General features: G+C 44.0%; 1 protein-coding gene across 1 annotated transcript in view; it reads left to right on the forward strand.

Annotated features, from left to right (window-relative positions):
- Window positions 1-20,098, forward strand: part of ATXN10 (ataxin 10) — a 145,162-nt gene that overhangs the window by 58,182 nt on the left and 66,882 nt on the right. The window contains exons 8-9 of the mRNA XM_052639835.1: window positions 3,845-3,953; window positions 6,159-6,328. Coding sequence (XP_052495795.1) covers window positions 3,845-3,953; window positions 6,159-6,328 — 279 coding nt within the window. The remainder of the gene's footprint in view (window positions 1-3,844; window positions 3,954-6,158; window positions 6,329-20,098) is intronic.

Here is a 20,098-nt window from a genome sequence, read left to right on the forward strand (position 1 = left end):
TCACTAATCTAATTATCATTTCTCTCTTACTTTTCAGTGACCTATATGTTAAGTTTGTTTTTCATATCAGGTTACCTTTTAAGATACTTTTTTTTATGAGCATTTTCAGAAAGTTAAATGTCACAAATAGAAGAAACTTTTTTTGCCCATAATTTTTTGTTTGAATTTATTTATGGTAGTCTTAGCCTTTTGGGAGTTTGTTTTAATTCAGTTAGGTTTATCAGTTTTATCCTTATGACTTCTGAATTTCTTTACAGATTTAGTAAAATCATCTTCCCTTAGATTGTGGAAATGCTGCTGCTGCTGCTAAGTTGCTTCAGTCGTGTCTGACTCTCTGCGACCCCATAGACGGCAGCCCACCAGGCTCCCCCATCCTTGGGATCCTCCAGGCAAGAACACTGGAGTGGGCTGCCATTTCCTTCTCCAGTGCATGAAAGTGAAAAGTGAAAGGGAAGTCGCTCAGTCGTGTCCGACTCTTAGTGACCCCATGGACTGCAGCCCACCAGGCTCCTCGGTCCATGGGATTTTCCGGGCAAGAGTACTGGAGTGGGGTGCCTTTGCCTTCTCCGAGATTGTGGAAATAGACACCTGTATCTTCTAGTTCTTTCAGTACATTGTTCACATATTTAATTAACCTAAGATTTATTTTTGTGTAAGAAGTGTAGCATAGATTCAAATGAATTGCTTGTGTCTTTTAACTCTCCAAGGTTATATAATCTTTGGTAGAAGACAGCTGGATTTGAACCTGGATTTCTTCTATTTCTGGTGTGTGATCTTGGAAGTTACCTACCCTCTCTGTGCCCCAGTTTCTTTACCTGTAAAATGGGTTGTATTTTACTATAAGCACTTAATATACTGATTGGTACCTAGCTGCTGCTGCTGTTAAGTCGCTTCAGTCATGTCCGACTCTGTACGACCCCACAGATGGCAGCCCACCAGGCTCCCCTGTCCCTGGGATCCTCCAGGCAAGAACACTGGAGTGGGCTGCCATTTCCTTCTCCAGTGCATGAAAGTGAAAAGTGAAAGTGAAGTCACTCAGTCGTGTCCAACTCTTAGCGACCCCATGGACTGCAGCCCACCAGGCTCCTCCGTCCATGGGAGGAGTAAGAGTGCTGGAGTGGGTTGCCACTGCCTTCTCCTGGTACCTAGCTAATATTCCCTAAATGTTATTTGTTAATTATAGTATCAGTACCATTTGTTGAATAATCTGATCCTTTCTACTAATTTTAATGCCACCCAAATCATATGTTAAGTTTTTAATATGATTTTGCATCCATTTCTGTATTTCCGACCTTTTACAGTGGAAACTGGTAAGATACTAACCACTGTTAAAGAATTCGAAGAGCCACGTGTTTATATGTGATAAAGGAATGCTGAAATGAACTTACAGAGAGTTGCAGAAACTGGTCAATGAACAAGGAAGTGATTAATTGCATTCCAGCCAGACAGAAGTCATCTGCGTTTCTGTAGACAGGAGCACTTTGCATCATCATCAGTTTTCTGCAATGACAGTATTGTAGAATGGCTCAGAGACGCTGAGTGGCAAAGTGAACCCAGACAGATGACCTGGAAACAGTCTGCCTCTCCTTCACTCATTTCAGAATTGTATCCTTTGCTTTGCCTGCATCTTTTTTCCCCTACTGGTGCCTGACTTAATATACACAGTGTTACAATAGTTATAAATATTGGAATGGCATCTCACATATTTCTCTTGTTTTTAAAAGAGAATTTTTTTTACTGGCTGTTATTTCATTGCTGCTGCTAAGTCGCTTCAGTCGTGTCCGACTCTGTGCGACCCCATAGACGGCAGTCCACCAGGCTCCCCCGTCCCTGGGATTCTCCAGGCAAGAACACTGGAGTGGATTGCCATTTCCTTCTCCAATGCCTGAAAGTAAAAAGTGAAAGTGAAGTCGCTCAATCGTGTCTGGCTTTTCGAGACCCCATGGACTGCAGCCTACCAGGCTCCTCTGTCCATGAGATTTTCCGGGCAAGAGTACTGGAGTTGGGGTGCCATCGCCTTCTCTGTTTATTTCATTATTAGTTTCCAAATACTTGTTAGAAGCATTTCATTAATGAAAGCATTCTGATGATTAAAATTGGAAATTTGTTAGGTGAGGATAGATTAATTTTCTTTTGGGTTTATTTCATATAATAATATAGAAATGAGGAGTTCAAAGGAAACTTTCAGATCATCTCTTCCCACCCCCTAATTTTGTATCTTTTTATCATGAAAAATTTCAAACATAGACTAAGAGAAAAAATGTTGTTAAACCCCCATCACCCAGCTCCAGAACTTATCAGTTCCTCATGGTTCTTGTTTCATCCACAGTCCTTCCCATTCTTAGGCTGGATGCCCCAGATTCGCGTAGGGTCCCACGTAGTCCATCAGTTAACCTTTTATGCGTGTCTGAAAGATAAGACTTTATATTAACACACGAGTGACATACAGGTAACACATCCGAAAACTTAACAAAATGTAAATATCAGATGAATAGTATTCAACTGTTCCCCATTGTCTAATATTTTTTTTCAAGTTTCTTTCTTTGAATCAGGATATAAGTAAGAGCCATACATTACAATTTGTTGCTGTGTCTTAAATCTTTAAATAGCCTTCTAGAGCTGGTTTTGTGAATTTGTACAAAGATGATGAGTTGTTTAGTTTTGCTTTTAATCATTTTGAAGTCATGGCTTACAAACCATTGGCTTTGTTTTCAGTTTTAGCAGTGATTCTTCCTGATGGTCTCCTGTGCTAACCAGGGGAGCCTCTCCAGTTGCTTCTGATTTCTTCGGGCACGACCGGGGAGTGTCTTGATAGCTGCCTTGCTCCCTGGTATGACAGGGTGTCCAGGGCAACTTTATGTGTGCTCTATCCTGACCGACAGCCAGGCAGCCGCTTCCTCAGGGAGAAGTGGTGTCTAAAGATGCCAGGCTGGGCAGCTTCCCATTTAATAACAGAGGATGCCAATGCCGTGCTAAGAAGTTGATAGCTTTGCTCAAGTCTTTTGAACAGACTTAGCATCTGGATATTTTCTCCAAACTTTTAAACTAGCACATGAAAGCAGTGAAAGATACCAAAAATGTGTGTTTATTGCTATGTCAGATTTCAGAATACTATATTAAAATATAGTCTACTAATTGGAGAATAATAAATACACATTTAGAAGTTTTGAAAGGAGGTAGCTTGTTTTTCTTTTGAAGAATATTATCTGAGATAATAAAATTGCATTTGAAAATTAGACTGCCTATTGCCATGCAGCTGGTGGTTTCTTGATCATGTAGTTTATTTGATATAAATTATTTAATGGTTATGTGAACATTTTCAAATAATATTATCTTTTCCAACTATTAGGATAGCATATACGTTTGTATTTACCCAGAAATAATCCAAGTTATTGCAGTCATAGTTCTTTCAGGCATTGCATTTTACAGGATTCCTGTGGACAAGAAATTAATGTATTTCATGGGTTACTTAGTAGAACTTGCTTGCTGGGAATTCTTTAAAAAGAAAGTACTTGCATAAGTGTTATGTACATAGCTAGTCATTTTGAACTTTTATTGCACTGTTGGAAGGTATTTTTGCTTGAATAAGAACTTTTCTGACTCTCTGCTCTAAGAAGCCGCATAATCTTGCGTTCTTAATGGCAGACCTGTTGTTAGTGAAAACGATTATTCCTGTGTATATTTAATAGTTCTGTTTTGTTCTTGATCATTCTGGTTGTCTCTTTAGATGTGTTACAAGCATTGTCTCTTGACTGTTCTTTGTAACATTTTTGTCTGCTATGATTATTTGTGACAGTCACATCACTTAGCTTGTCTTGAAAGTCATGTTTTCTTTTCTTTTTAGGAGGCACTGGCTACAATTAGACTTCTTGATGTCCTTTGTGAAATGACCGCTAATACTGACCTGCTTGGCTATCTGCAGGTTTTTCCTGGCTTGCTGGAGAGAGTGATTGGTGAGTGAAATATCACACATAGTGTTGTTTTTAATAAAAAAATCTTTGACTTGTCATACTGTAGTATAAAGTTCAAGCACAGATCCTTAATGTTCAGTGTATTGGTCTTCTTTTAAGATTTTTGGGAATATTTCTTCTTGAAAGGACTCGTTGTGTTTTGGCAGCAGGTCTGGCTTTTGCCCCTTACCGCTGTTCATCACCTGCTCAGTGGAAGGGGACCCTCGTCCTTTTACACAGGGCGCCCCGAGTGCTGTCCCATCAGTAGTGCTTGTGACAATGGTGGTGGGGTAGGGAGGGTTATGAGAAGATGGGGGGGGTTTCAGTGATGATGGTGATTTTTATGCTGCTGTCGTTTTACCAGTCTTGTTAGTAAATTTTTCCCAGCTTCACTTAGGGAACTTAAAGAATATTGCCGTACCCATAGTAATTACGTATTCCATTCTTATAAGGAAATTGTTTTAAACGGGAAGCTATTGTTTGAAATATTATCATCTTTGCTAAAAAGCTGTTTGCAAAATAAGTTCACTTATTTTATAAGTAATAAGTTCACTTACAACCTGTTGCTTGTGGTTAGCCATGCTTGTGGTTGCTGTTCACTGTTGGCTTTTTTTTTTCCTTTATTAAGACAGTACATTTATTCTGGAGACCCATCTTCCAGGAAAGATGAATTGGCTTCCAGATGGGTAGAGGAGTTAGCAGTGAACTTTAGAAGATACTTAGAATCTCATATCAGTGCTTTATTTCGAATGCAGTGCTTTCAGTGATAGTTAAAATAAGACATCACAAAACTGAGAAACCGAATTATTGCAGGAAAAGCATGCGTGTGGAGCCTGAGCAAACACGGGTGGTCAGCCCAACTGCCGGGTCACTAGCTTCTCCGAACCTGGTTTCTTCGTTTTCAGGTCAGGAAAGTGGCCTGCCTTTGCTGACTTTGTTGAGAGCGGTGCCTGAGATAATGTGGAAACGGTTTGTAAACCTCTGGAAGACTGTCCGCTTTCGCAGGCTGCCTGTAGGTGCCCTCATAGAGCATAATAGTGTTAAGGGGCTTCTTCTGAGTGCACCCAGATGGTAGAGAACTTGTGCTGCCTTCTGATTATCTGAACAGGGGAAAGACAGTGTCGGCATGCTTCTCGATGTCTGTCCTGTGGCTCGTTGCAGATAGGTACTGAAGCTGAGGGGCATCCGTGGTGGCTTAAATGGTAAAGAACCTGCCTGCAGTACAGCAGACGTAGGTTCAGTCCCTGGGTCGGGAAGATCCCCTGGAGGGAGGAATGGCAACCCACCCCAGTATTCTTGCCTGGGGAAGCCCATGGACACAGGCGCCTGGCCGGCTGCAGTGCATGGGTGGCTGAGCTGGACACGACTGAAGTGACTGAGCACGCACTGCAGTTCACACGTAACTGACTGTAGCTGTCACGTGAGCACCTTCATAAAGAGGTTGGATTTGGAAACCTTGTACTAGGGAACATGGAAGAAAAGTTTTAGCTGACCTTTCTGTGTGGATAAACAGAAAGTCCAGGTTGGGCTAATCATTTGGCTTATCACCCCCCAAGTCAGCGTTACGGTAAATTCTAAGGCAACGCTGAAGAGCCTTCTGACCGTTCCTTTGATGAAAACTTTCAGTATTCTGTGTGTGCCTGTGTGCTAACTCCCTTCAGTCTTGTCTGACTCTTTGCAACCCCATGGACTATAGCCTGCCAGGATCCTTTGTCCATGGGATCCTCCAGGCAAGAATACTATACCTGTATTTTATTTTAATCCGTTGAAATAAATTACATTTATTTATGAGAATCTAGTACAAAACAAGGGACTCTTAAGAGTCCCTTGGACTGCAAGGAGATCCAGCCAGTCAATCCTAAAGGAAATAAGTCCTAAATATTCTTTGGAAGGACTGATGCTGAAGCTAAAACTCCAATATTTTGGCCACCTGATGCGAAGCACTGACTCATTGGAAAATAACCTGATGTTGGGAAAGATTGAAGGTGGGAGGAGAAGGGGACGACAGAGGATGAGGTGGTTGGATGGCATCACCGACTCGATGGACATGAGTTTGAGTAAGCTCTGGATGTTGGTGATCGACAGGGAAGCCTGGCGTGCCGCAGTCCATGGGGTCACAAAAGAGTCAGACACAACTGAGCAACTGAACTGAACTGAGTACAAAACAAAAATTTTCCTGTGGAAAACAGTTTATCCTTTCTGCTGTAGATCTTCTGCGCCTGATTCACGTGGCCGGCAATGACTCCACAAACATCTTCAGCGCCTGTGCTTCCATTAAACCAGAAGGTGACGTCTCCAACGTGGCTGAGGGCTTCAAGTCTCACCTCATTCGCCTGATTGGGAATCTGTGCTACAAGAATAAAGATAACCAAGACAAGGTAAGGTTCTTAGTATGCTTTATACATATACCACTTTATTTAGAATATAGTATTTAGGATTTAGAATCTATTCATTTTCTGGAAATGAAGCTTTGAAGTGCTTAGAGAGTATATGTATATGTGTGTATTTCCACAGCTTGACATAATGTGTCATATTTGTTTGTATTAGGGTTTCTATTTTTTATAATTTCTGCATTATATTTGCTCTTTGTGTGTTTGAACCAGTCTCCTTTGTATTAAACAGTCAGTGTGTGTCCTAAGCCTGTGTGTTTGAACATACTACTTATATGGAGCACGTGACTGAAAAATAGAACCTAGAAATTTTCAAGCACGTAGTAGACATTTGATAAACAGAATTTCTTTTGGACCATTATCTTAAGAAACAAACAAATCTTAACTAATGTCTGTGCCCTGCCTTTATGCATCATAAGCATTTCTTCCAGATACTCTGACGTGGACATAATGTTTAAGTGTAAATCTCTGAAAACTCAACAGATTGCCATTGGAGACCTCTTTTGTGCTGAACAGCTGAGGGGTAATTGTATTGCTAATATGAGAGGGTGATAAAAAGAGATAGCTGGAGGGCTGGACCGCATGCTTCTCTTTGAACAGCCTGCCTGTGTCTTTCCAGAGTCTTGCTTTTGTTTGGTGGCATTTGTTTTGCTTTGTCAGATACTGAACATATGTGGGGCAGATTATATTTTTCCAAGATAGCTGCAGAAATATCTATCACTCTGTATGTATTCCTGCAGTGTGACTTTGCCACTTCCCCATCAGAGGCTAGATTTATTTCTCCATCCTCTTGAATCTCGATGACCAAGGCCTGTGACTGCTTTATAAAATATGGTTACAAAGTATGGTGGGAGGGATCCGGTACCACTTCTGGTCTAGCCCTTGACTGGTCGGGTAGGTTCCATATCTAGCCTCTTAGAGGCCAGTCATCACGTGAGAAGTGCAGATTCCCTGAGATTACCACGTCCACATGGAGAAGCCTGCATGGAGGAGCATGCAATGCAGTGAGGAGAGAGAAAGGGGCTGGTGAGCAAGCCCCAGGGCAGCGGGCACAGACGTGAGAGGCTGGCTTGGAACGTTTTAGGTCATTGCCCAGTTTCTTTGTCCCAAGTGCAGCTCCTCAGTTGCCCAGCTGATGCACGAGTCAGGGACAGCCTGCCTGGCAAAGCCCTTTCTGAATTTGTGACCTACAGCATTGTGAGTAAAAATTTTGGGGAGAAAATAAGTTGTGTAGGTTCTGCTTCTGTTAATGGCCCTGTAAGCTACTATTGGACTGATCCTCCTGCAGGTAGTGAACTGTGGACAAAAGACAGCAATGTGAAGACATTCCAATTTGATAAAAGTTAGATTTTGGAGTCGAGATGACGCTTGGATGAAGGGCACCACAGAGTGTGCCATGTGGGGCAGTGAAAGCTCTGATAGAAAACCTATAGGTCTTTTAGCTTAAGGAGTCATAAAGGACAGTTTGGAGCAGCCACAGCTTTTGGAAAGTGAAAGTGGAAATCCTGGAAAGAAGAAAGTAAGCCCTACATACTACGTACCAACTGCCTGAATCTCTGCTGGTGCCTGAATCCAAGACACAGCGTCAGGCTCCAAGCAGCTAAGCTAGGGACAAGATAATGACACTGAGATTTGAGCCGCCAACTTAAGAGTCTCGGTTTAAGTTGAACCAAGATAATTACCTACTGAAACAAACAGGATACAAGTATTCTGTAGAGGAATATAATAGAACCTAGAGTTGCCCATACCATAGCATTCACAGTGTCCAAGATAATTTACATCCCAAACTTCCGTGAAACCCATTATCAAGACAAAAAAGATGGTGGAGATGGAGTGTGTGATGACACAGAGGCGGGTTCAGAGCAGTTGTGACTGCACAAGGATGCAAGGGAAAGCTTGCTTTGAGTGAAAGAGAAGACCGCTTTTCTCAGCAGCGAAATAGAAGCTATGTAGAAGAACCAAACAGAAGTCTTAGAACTGGAAAATACAGTATCCAAATAAAATATAAAAATGTTACCGAATGAAGGTAACAATTCAGTAGAGAGGACAGAGGAAGCAGTCAGTGAACTTGGAGGCAGAGCAGTAGGAGTCATCCAGTCTAAAGAGCAGGGGAGAGAAAAGACTGGAAATGGAGTGGCCATCCTCAGATGCTAAAGCCTGGGCTAGTGTGGTAACTGGGATCGTTCCTACAGGACGTGGCAGAGACATGCTGGGCAGCTTGCCCTTTTATTATACACGTATGCTATTTCAGTGACTCCTCATCTGTGAACAGGCACGAGTGGAAGACTACTAATCCACCCTTGGAAAATTACTGGACTGATTTTTATAAGAGAAAGGTGCTAGAGAATAAAACACTTTACCTTTTTAATGACCAAGACCGCCTTTCTTCAGGAGCACAAAAGAGGTGGGTTTCTTGTGTTTAACTATTCTTTTGTTGCTAATTTGGATTGCGTTCTTACAGGAACAAAATGTAGTAACCCTTAAAAGGCTTATGAAGTAACTCACTGAGGTCGGATCAGATTGCAGCGTAAGTGAATACAGAGTGTGCCCCCGGGCTGCTCTGGCGAGGTCGTGGGGCTCACAGGAAGTCAATGGTGTGTCCTTCATGTGTGCAGTTGCTGATAGCTCTGCTGACTTCTGAGCAGACACTCTCGAAGGTATGAAGGCGTTCGTTCTTTGAGCGTAAGAATGCCTCTGTTTCTCCTACATTTTTTACCTACACCAGCAAAAAGCTTAGCCTGAAAGCATTGCTTGTGGGATTTTGTTCTCCTTCCAAAGAAGCTATCACAGAATCACAACCGTGACTCACTGGGTGTTAGCCTTGCTCATTGATGCTGCAGAGGGTGGAGTTCATTTTGGAGAAACAGATGGTTCTAGAGCACGTCCTGATCACCATGCTGTTGATTTTCGTTATAGCATCTGGGTTGTCTCACTTCTCTGCAGCTCGGGCCTAGAAGGATGTTTGGCTCTTTCTCCATGACTAAAGATATGTTAAGTGAAAGTGAAGTTGCTCAGTTGTGTCCGACTCTTTGTGACCCCATGGACTGTAGCCTATCAGGCTCCTCCGTCCATGGGATTTTCCAGGCAAGAGTGCTGGAGTGAATTGCCATTATGTGTTAGGGGGATTTTATATCATCAAGCTTAATGAAGTTAATCCTTCACCCAGAGTGGAAACGGGGCTGATGGTTTGTTGAGTGTCTGCTTTGTCCAGCCTTGTGCTTATGGACATGTTATCCTCTTTCATCTTTGCATCAGTCCTGGAGTCAGGCTCTGCCAGGCACACCGTAGGGAGAGGCCACCAGTTAGTGATCTGCAGAGTCCAGAACAAAGTTTAGGTTTGTCTGCGAGCCTGGGCCTGTGCTCGCTCCCCTCTACCATGGGGCTTCTCATCTGGAAGCTTTCCAGGGCTCTGGGGAAGATGTCTTAAATGACTTCCTGAGTGACCTGAGATGCTGGAGGCTAACCAGGCTCCTTGGGTCCGCTCTTGGTTCAAGTCGGCCACCCTTTTGCAGCTCACGTCTCTGTCTCTGAGTCATCCATTGATCAATTGTGGGTGGCCCTAGCCTTGGGGACCCTTAGATGGATAAGGCAGGCCAGAGTCTCCTCCTGTGCAGCTTCCCCTCTTGGAGCACGGAGGGACCGTCCTTCCTTGTTGAACCAGAATCCCAGAGTTATTGGCACATATTTCCTTCAGTCTTCGTGCACTGCTGGCTGTTCTGAGGTTTGGTCAGAAGTCGTTTAAGCCCAGCTAGGTCTCTGCTTATCTGTGTAACTTTGTTCATCGCATTGAGTGTGGTGCCCACCTGCGGATGGCTCCCCCCGTGATTAGTTATGTGACCCTTTCTCTGTTACAAAGGTCATTTCCTCTGCATTAGTTCTTGGGAACGTTTTGACACCTCTCTGGCAAGGCTGAAAAGATATTGTCTCCATTTTCTAAATGAAGAAACCGAGGCTCAGAGGGACTAGGTATGGTTTAATTCAGCTGGCGTGTGTGGAATGGACCCTGCTGTGTGCTGTGTGCTCCCCTTAGTAGGGAGGCGTGCAGGGGCGCCCGCAGCTCCAGCCAGAGTCCCTGCTTTGAGGGGGAGGGCACAGTGGGGGAGGGGCAGCCCTCTGTAAACTCAGATGGGAGCTGGCCTGCACCATAGTGCCAGGAAGGGTGATAATCTTTCCATTTGTGTCCATGGGCAGTTTTCAGGAGGGTCAGGCTGCCTGGTCTGCGGTTGAAAGGTGCTCAGAGATTTGTTTGCCCCGGTTCTCCGTGTGTCCCAGCTCTGCACGTGGTGGAGTGTGTTTCCTGGGCTGTGAAGGAGTCTCTCACGCTCCCTTTCCCGGCTCGCCGTAGGGGCTGCTCTCCAGCACAGCGCCTGTGCCTGCTGTTCTCACCTGTGGCTGCGCTCAGCTCGCATGGTGTGTCCTGCCGCCTCTGGTCCTGGCTCGCTGCTTGTAGACCTTGGTGGGCCTGAAATGGAGGTTGTGTCTTGGTTTCTGTCATGAGAAGCACATGGGTCTTAATGCTGCAAACATGGCGAAAGCACTCTCCCGCTTCCCCTTTGTTAGAATAAGGAACGTTCGGTTCACGTTGTTGCTTCCTCATTCTTCTTCTCTTCGCTATTGTCGTGAACTCTTTAAGTGGATGCTTATTATTGAATAGGAGAAAGACTGAACACAGTGTTTGTTTTTTTCATAAAGCTGAATGCATTCTTCAAAATGGATGAGCAGGTGATCCAGTTTTTCTGCCTTCTCCCCGACACTGCCCCCCCAAGAACTCATAGTGACTGAGGTGGGCCATCCACTGTTGCGGCTGAATTCATTCTGCTGAAGCTTTTGTGGAAATGCTGTTCAGTGTCTTCTCTTCCCCGTTCTGCTCCTGACTGAAAGATTGCTAGCTTTCACACATATGTTTGATCCCATGTGTTCAAACATATGCACCCATAAAGCTTTCATTACAGGCATGACTTCATTTTAAAAATTAGTCCATTCTATGTGGAAAAGTTCACCATGTAAAGACAGTGAACTGTTTGGCCATTTGTCTATTGGGAAGGCAGGTTTCATTTCTATATCTTTGTGATGTATTTTCCAGTAAATGTTTTACCCACTGTGTGACCCCCAGCAACTCAATTGTACCTGCCATATATAAGCATTCAGTAGATGTTTCTTGAATGAGAATTTATTTTAAAACATCTGTCAAGTGTCCACGACATACTGAGCACAGTTGTTGATGCTGAAGATACAAAGCAAGTAAGACACACTCTTCCTCTTCAAGGAACCTACATTTTACTATAAAATTTCCTGACCATGCTTGCAAACAAAGGCAATTAAAATAACTTTTTCAAACAAAAATGAATGTTCCGCTAAATGCTGGCTTTTGTAATTATTTGTAGTTTGCCTTATTTTTATTTAATTTATCCATAGCCAGGATATGTGTTAATATATAGCATAAAATATTAGCCAGTTATTAAAAATTTTAATTCAAAGTTTAAGCTTTGTAGCTCTGATTGCACTTTTTTCATTAAAATTTTAGAGTAAATAATGATTGTTAAGCATTCATAAGAGGATTATTTTTACGTCCCTTTTTTGAGAGGGAGGGGTGCCTTTCACATCCATATGGGAGGAACCACAAACAGGCAAACCATTATATCCTTTTTCAAAATGATTTCTTTCTATTTAAAATGTTCTTAAGCAGCATATTTGCCTGTTAAATCATGAAACTTAAAAAAAAAAATCTGTTGCTCTTTCCTAATTATTTTCTTTAGGTCGTTGCTCTTAGTGGGGATCAGTCCTTGTTTTGTACAGGATTACTGGCTAACTTACTAGTTACCTAGACAGTTGACTGACTCGTTTATTTGTTACAGTTGCAGAGAGAGCACCACTGACAGGCGTGTGCTAGTGTTTCCCTTTGTGCTGCTCTCAGTGGGTTTGGGGATTCCCAGGTGGTTCAGGGGTAGAGAATCTATTCTGCCTGCCGGTGCAGCAGACATGGGTTTGATCCCTGGGTTGGGAGGATCCTCTGAAGGAGGAAATGGCAGGCCACGCCAGTATTCTTGCCTGGAGGAGAATCCTGTGGACAGAGGAGCCTGGCGGGCAGCTGTCCACGGGGGTCACAGAGTCGGACATGACTGAGCATGCCCATGTGCATGTCAGGTGGGTTTGGGTGGCAGTGCCCTTGATGCTCAGCCCTTACGCAGGCAGGCATCTGCCTTCTTGGCCTGTGCTCAGCCTGTGGATGTCCCAGCCTGCACTCATCACACTGACCTTAATTTAGCCCTCAGAGCTGAGGATCACAGGATGTTTTTTCTGCAAAACCATCTGAGGTTGGCGCAGGGAAGCTTTCTACTCTGCACTCCCCTCTCTACCTTGCCTTGTCTGTTCCTTGTTACTGTCGTTCCATCACCCAGTCGTGTCCGGTTCTCTGTGACCCCATGGACCGCAGCCCAGCAGGCTTCCCTGTCTTTCACCATCTCCCAGAGCTTGCTCAGATTTGTGTCCGTGGAGTCGGTGATGCCGTCCAGCCACCTCGTCCTCTGGTGTTCCCTCCTCCTCCTGCCCTCATCTTTCCCAGCAGTGGCACCTCCGGCTTTTTAACATGCTCTCTAGGTTGGTCATAGCTTTTCTTCCCAAGGAGCAAGTGTCTTTTAATGTCATGGCTGCAGTCACTGTCCGCAGTGATGTGGGAGCCCAAGAAAAGAAAATCTACCACTGTTGCCACTTTTCCCCCATCTATTTGCCATGTAGTGATGGGACCATGATCTTAGTTTTTGAATGTTGAGTTTTAAGGCAGCTCTTTCACTCTCCTCTTTCACTCTCATCAAGAGGCTGTTTAGCTCCTGTTCGTTTTCTGCTATTAGCATGGTGTCATCTGCATATCTGAGGTTGTTATTTCTCCCAGCAGTCTTTATTCCAGCTTGTGCTTCATCCAACCCAGCATTTCTCATGATGTACTCTGCATATGGGTTAAATAAGCAAGATGACAGTATACAGCCTTGGCATACTGCTTTCCCCACTTGGAACCAGTCCGTTGTTCCATGTCTGGTTCTAACTGTTGCTTCTTGACCTGCATACAGGTTTCTCAGGAGGCAGGTAAGATGGTCTGGTATTTCCAACTCTTGAAGAGTTTTCCACAGTTTGTTGTGATCCACACAGTCAAAGGCTTTAGCATAGTCAGTGAAGCAGAGTAGATGTTTTTCTGAAATTCCTTGCTTTTTCTGTGATCCAACGGATCTTGGCAATTTGATCTCTGGTTCCTCTGGTTTTTCTAAATGCAGCTTGTACCTCTGGAAGTTCTCGGTTCATGTACTGCTAAAGCCTAGCTTGAAGGAATTTGAGCATAACCCTGCTAGCACATGAAATGAGCACAGTTGTGTATTGAACATTCTTAAGCATTGCCCAACTCCCCTGCTTTCTACACCCTGCCCGATACCCCCAGTTTTTGTACGTGTATATTCACGTAGCAGTTTTTGTTTCTAGTTCCTAGTGCACTTGTGTGTTGTTTCTGCTTAAGACTTCAGTGTGATGCACATAAACTGACCACCGGCAGAACCGTGACACAGAAGTTGATCTGAGTATCACTTAAGTGTCACTTTAGCGAGTAAAAGTGATTTCTTCCTAGTCACCCACAGCCATCGCCACTGCTCTTTGCTTCTCCCTTGAGGTTGACTCCCTCATGAAACCCTTGCCCTAGATCTTCCTGGATGATAGTGGTTAATCCGCCCTCTTTCCCAGGCACATATTTTTCCGCTTTTACAGGAAGCTTTAATATCGTAACTCTACGCCTGACTAACTGGGGAATTCCAGGTAGGCTATTGAAGGTGTCCTGGCATTGAGTCGTCCTGGCACTGGCTCTTCTCTTCCCTTGGCTTGTAACGTTTGGCTTCATAAATATGAGTGATGTATGCAGGGAAGCCTTACAACAGACAGACAGCTTGGGGTAGTGCAGAGAGTCCAGACAAGGCTGAGAGAAGCCCACATCACCTCTCAGTTTCACCACCTTTTAGCTGTATAGGATAAATTTGGACAAATTTGGATAAAGTGACTTAACCTCTCTGAATCTCAGCTTCTTCACATGTAAAATGGAAACTGTTACACCTGCCTTACGGGGTTGGAAGGATTAAATGTGATCACTTACATGTAAAGCATCTGACAGTACCCCCTCCTCCTTCCCCCACACCCCGCCACCTCCAGCCCCTCTGTGAGCAAGTAGCTGTAGTTCACGTCAGCGTCTCCCCACTGTGGTTATTGAAATGGCCATTTGCGCACAGCATCTCACAGTATTTACAGACCATTCCATACTCTGTGCTTTGTTGTTGCTGATTAGTTGCTAAGTCGTGTCCAACTCTGTGTGACCCCTTGGGCTGTTAGCCTGCCAGGCTCTTCTATCTGTGGCATTTCTCAGGGAAGGATACTGGAGTGGGTTGCCGTTTCCTTCTCAAGGAGATCTTCCCAACCCAGGAATCAAGCTCACATCTCCTGCCTTGGCAGGCGGATTCTTGACCACTGAGCCACCAGGGAAGTCCCACTCTGTGTTTATCACCTTTCTAGTAAATGGGACTTTGGGGAGGAAGCAGAGTGAAAGCAAAGCATGCGAACCTTTTTTTTTCCCCCTCTTTAGTTTGACTACCAACACTTTCTCAGTTGAATTTCCCTTTTGTTATTGTCGACTAGAGAGCTGAAGGGTTTTCTGTGTGGATTCCAGAATTGGTTCTAGCTTAGCCTTGAGAGTGTTTTAAGGGACTTCTGAATTACAGGTTTACGGCCCATCTCAGTTAGACCGTGTGTTTTCCTCTGTCGGAAACTAGTTGCACAGAATCCCAACTTATTGATTTGAAGATTGAATGTATAGACAAGAGCTGGCTTGCTTAGAATTCCACATCTTTGTAATGTAATCCGAGTTCAAGAAACATGTCAAAATTCATAAATCAAACCGTCACCATTAGTTTCCTAAACTTATAGTTCCTGCTGCAGTAAATGAAATTAAAATTCCTAGCTAGAGGACACATACCATAGCTGAGTGTGTTGCAGCTGTCTGTATCTTGTAGAGTGATGAGCTCTTCTGCAGAAAAGGTTTAACATTATTTCAAAGGAAGAGTCATGCTAAATACAGAAATACCATGCGACTGACTGTTGTCTGTTTCATATTAACCAGGCTCCAGCCCATGCCAGGCTCTTCCATGCCGTGCTTTCTCGTGTGGCTCCCACCGGTTGTGTTCCTCAGAGACTAAGCTCCTTTGCAGGCAGGACACACCCGGTCTGGTTTAACACCCACCATACCACCGAACTGCAGTGTGAGGAGCAGTGAGCAGAGGGTGAGAGCCCTGTTTTACTCGTTGGTCAGACCTTGGGTAGCTGAGTTATTTGGAGCAGTAGTAACAGGCTGACCTCTGACCTCCAGACCCAAACTCCGCTGTGCTCCACTAGGTTCACATTTGCTGGAGAAAGAGACTTTCGAAATCTTGGACCAACCTGTAGGAGTCCTTAAGGAGGGGCATCTTTTGTAAAACAGTGCACACAGGACTGACTTTTTCTTGGCAATGATTGTATTTCTTAATTCCTTTTGAACTGTTTTCAGTAGTCTATAACTTCTTCAGATTAGTGTAGAAAACTGCATTTCAGGGATATGCATATTTCTCAGAAGCATCATTTACACGTTTCTTACATACCAAAAGAAAGAGTGTGAAAGTCATTTGCCTGGGGTGACTCAGCAGTTTGTAAAAGCCTGGTGAAAAATTCAGTTTACTTTGCTAGGCCAACTGGTCAGTTTCTAAACAGTGAGGGTTTTAAATGGATTTGTGTTCAATAGTAAAAACCATTATTTTGCAGTATCCAAAATAAGAGGTATCTGAGACTTAGGTGAGGGGGAAAGAAGCTGCATTCCTAGATAAAAATATAGAATATTGTAAAGATACTTGTTTTTAGACTCATTGTTTGTTAACTATTCGGCCAATTACAATCCCCTGAGGGGGGAACTCAGAATTTTGAGAAAACATGAAAATAATGGAGGAATTGACAATATTAAAATACACTTTAAAGTTAAAATAACAGTATACAGAAATGTATCGTTTAGTGGAAGCGAGCATAGAAGCGGACACCTGAGAAGTTATAAGAAGTGAGCGTGCGACAAGGAAAAGCCCAGAAACCCAGAGAGAAAAGAGAAGTTTAGTGTGAATGTGAACGAGAGATGATTGATTAACTAGTTGGAAAAAAATCCAGCTTTACCCATAACAAACACCAGAATAAATCTGAAATCGATTAAAGTGTTAAAGATAGAGCTGTAGACATATAGATAGTATTTAGTTGATTTTTTAGATTAAGCAAGGACATTTTATGGATTAGAAATAGTGAAGATTATTCTAGATTTCACTATAAGTAAATGAGACACTCTGGCTCAAACCAGCCTCAGTTCAGTTCAGTCACTCAGTCGTGTCCGACTCTTTGCGACCCCATGAATCGCAGCACACCAGGCCTCCTTGACAATCACCAACTCCCGGAGTTCACTCAGATTCACATCCATTGAGTCAGTGATGCCATCCAGCCATCTCATCCTGGCTCGTCCCCTTCTCCTCCTGCCCCCAATCCCTCCCAGCATCAGAGACTTTTCCAATGAGTCCACTCTTCACATGAGGTGGCCAAAGTACTGGAGTTTCAGCTTCAACATCAGTCCTTCCAAAGAAATCCCAGGGCTGATCTCCTTCAGAATGGACTGGTTGGATCTCCTTGCAGTCCAAGGGGCTCTCAAGAGTCTTCTCCAACACCACAGTTCAAAAGCATCCATTCTTCGGCGCTCAGCCTTCTTCACAGTCCAACTCTCACATCCATACATGACCTCAGGAAAAGCCATAGCCTTGACTAGACGGACCTTAGACCAGCCTAAATAGGCTTAAACCTGCTGCTACTGCTGTTAAACCTGGGTTCTGCTAAATCATAGCTGGGTGACCCTGAGCAGAATATTCAACCCCTTTGCAACTCTGTAGTCATCTTATGGCAGAGCAGCTGTGAGGGGTAGATCAGCTCGCCCGTGTGAAACATCGGGTAAGTGCTGCATCACGGTCAGCTGTGTTTCTGCGTATGCCGACTTCAGTATTGTAGACAATAGCAGAAACGGTCTACTTTTCCATCCACTGGGGCTGTTTTGCTCCGTTATGGTAATATGACAGACAGCTAATACAGTCATGTTTTCAGAAAGCAGGTACCATGGTGGTATAGTGCTTGTGATATCCTGGTCAGTGGGAGTTCAAAGTAGGATACAACATTATATCTCACGAGCACCTACTTTTTATGTTTCTGTGTCTGTTATATGTGTATTTATGCAGACACATATATGCATGGCCAAATGACTCCAAAGAAATACACTACATTAATAGCAGTTATCTCTGGCTGGTAAAAGTAAGGATTGGTTTCTTTTTCCCATATGCTTTTCATAGTCATCTCTCAAGAGCACTTGGCATTCATGCATGCTGAGCTGCTCAGTTGTGTCCGACTCTTCGTGATCCTATGAACCGTAGCCCACCAGTTTTGTCTATCTGTGGGATTCTCCAGGCAAGGATACTAGAGTGGGTTGCCATTTCCTCCTCCAGGGGATCTTCCCAACCCAGGGATCGAACCCGCCTCTCTTAATGTCTCCTGTACTGGCAGGCGGTCTCTTTACCTCTAGTGCCACCTGGGAAGCCCATAGTCATATACAGTGCACATGAGTCATTTTAATAAGAAGAAGAAAATTCTATTAAGGGAAACAGGCCTGAATGTAGACTTCTGGTTTTCCTCTGTGACAGGAGTGTGTCCTGAGTTCATTAGCAACCAAGGTTAGTTTTTTCTTTGTTGTACTTCAGAGTAGGACACCATCCTGACCCCTCTAACCAAGGTCTGGAGGCTTTAATAATTGCAGTTTAAATTTATTTTTAGTGGAAGGATTTGAAATAATGAAACATAAGCCGAGGATCTGGATGATTTTGCCAAACAATAATAGCTGGGCTGGGGATGGTGCATGGGGTGTGTGTAGGAAAAAGAGGAGAGAAAATAATAAAGTGCATTCTTCCAAGGTGTGGAACGCTAAGAGGAATAGGAATTCAGATTCAGCCTTTATTGTCAGGACCTCTGATTTGGGCACATTAGCTTTGGCTGAGTGCAGCAGTTCCCAAGATTTCTGCTACATATCTCCACTTAATAAAATCGGAGTGCTTGTGATACTGTGAAATTTCTTTGTATCTCCCCAGGCTTCATTTCTTTGGCTAAATGAGAAAAGTGCTCTTATTGCAAATGTTAGAGAGTTCTCTCCTTTTCTAAAAAAAAAAATATAATGGAGCTGTCTGTCACACATCTAAAACAGTTTTGATCTTTAGCATATTTCGTGTGTTTTTTTTCCCCCTCCTGGCTGCAGCTGAAAATTAAGAGGATCAAAGTCACGTTCATACAAAAAGCCTTAAAAAAAAAAATCAATCCTTGAAGTCCCTATTGGACTGCTCACCTCTCCTGCTTTTAAAAGCCTACTGCTTATCTCGTCCTGATAGAATTTAATTTCAGACCTATCACACTCCAGTGGACCGAGAATGATATTTAGTCTCAAACTGTGGAATTTAGTTGAATTCGAATCTGTTTCTGTGTTGCCGTTAAGAGTAAAATCAGGAATAATTTTGACTCCAAATATGAACGAATGTGCTATTTGGCATCGCGAGAGCTTTTAGTTCAGTTCAACAAATCTGTGTCTGCCGTCTGCTGTGTGGCAGCGAGGACTGTAGGCGCTGGGGCTGCAGAGATGGGTTTGGCCTGGTGCTTACTCTCAGGGAGTTCACACTCGAAGGGGGAGACAGGTGTGAACATAGGGTAGTAAGTGGTGTGTGCAGAGTCCTCAGGATGAAAAGTAGAAAATTCCTAAGTGCTTCATACCAAGGGTTCACCTTGGAGCTTCAGCAGGAGCTCTGGGATCTAGGCCTTCGGGGATGAACTGAGCAAGAGGCTGGCAGACCAGAGGGTTGGCTTGGCAGGCAGAATGGCTCCTGTGAGCACGTGTGTGGGCCCACGTGCTGTGTGCTGGACTTCACTGGGACCCAGGGGTGGGAGGTCGGGTGGTGGGGTGGCGGGGGACGAGCGAGGTGGCTGGAGTGGAGGGCTGGCCAGCTGGGCTGAGCAGGCCTTTGTTTGCCATGCTGACAGACTCTGAACTCCACAGGAGACAGTCTCTGTCTTGATAGAATCATTAAAATATCTCTTGTTTCTGAAAATGATCTGTTCTTTTTTCAGATCCTCTTATCCCCTCATCGTGTGCCCCAGCCTCCAGGAACTTAGTCCTGGTTGGATCCCAGATCCCTTCACTCTCCTTTCTGCTGTGGCTTTTCATTCTTGGCACCACGGGTGGTACAGAGTCTGCCCAGTGGCAGGATGTGCCCCAGGCCCCCAGGGCCTTCCTGGGACTACTCCGCCCAGCAGCCAAGCTGGCAGGGAGCCCAGGTGGACGTTCGCTGCGTGAGCCTCCCCCGGACTCCCTGCTTCTGGCGTTCTCTCAGTTACCTTCAGTACAGTGTATGGGGATTTTTTGATTTGGGGAAAAAGTTTAAATTCCATTTTTGTTTACTTACTAAGAACGCAAGCTTGGTACACTTTACCTCTCAGAGTCTCAGCTTCTTGATCTGTAAAATGAGATACCATTACTGACTTCATACATTTGTTCTGAGATTAAATTATTCTTTGTGATGAGAACTGCTCTTTATGCGTGTTCCTCAGTGGGCTGTCTGGAAGGGAGTTCTTTCTGTCCCGTTTGTGCCGAGGCCT

Source organism: Budorcas taxicolor, chromosome 5 (genome assembly GCF_023091745.1).
Source record: "Budorcas taxicolor isolate Tak-1 chromosome 5, Takin1.1, whole genome shotgun sequence".
Lineage (NCBI taxonomy): Eukaryota > Metazoa > Chordata > Mammalia > Artiodactyla > Bovidae > Budorcas > Budorcas taxicolor.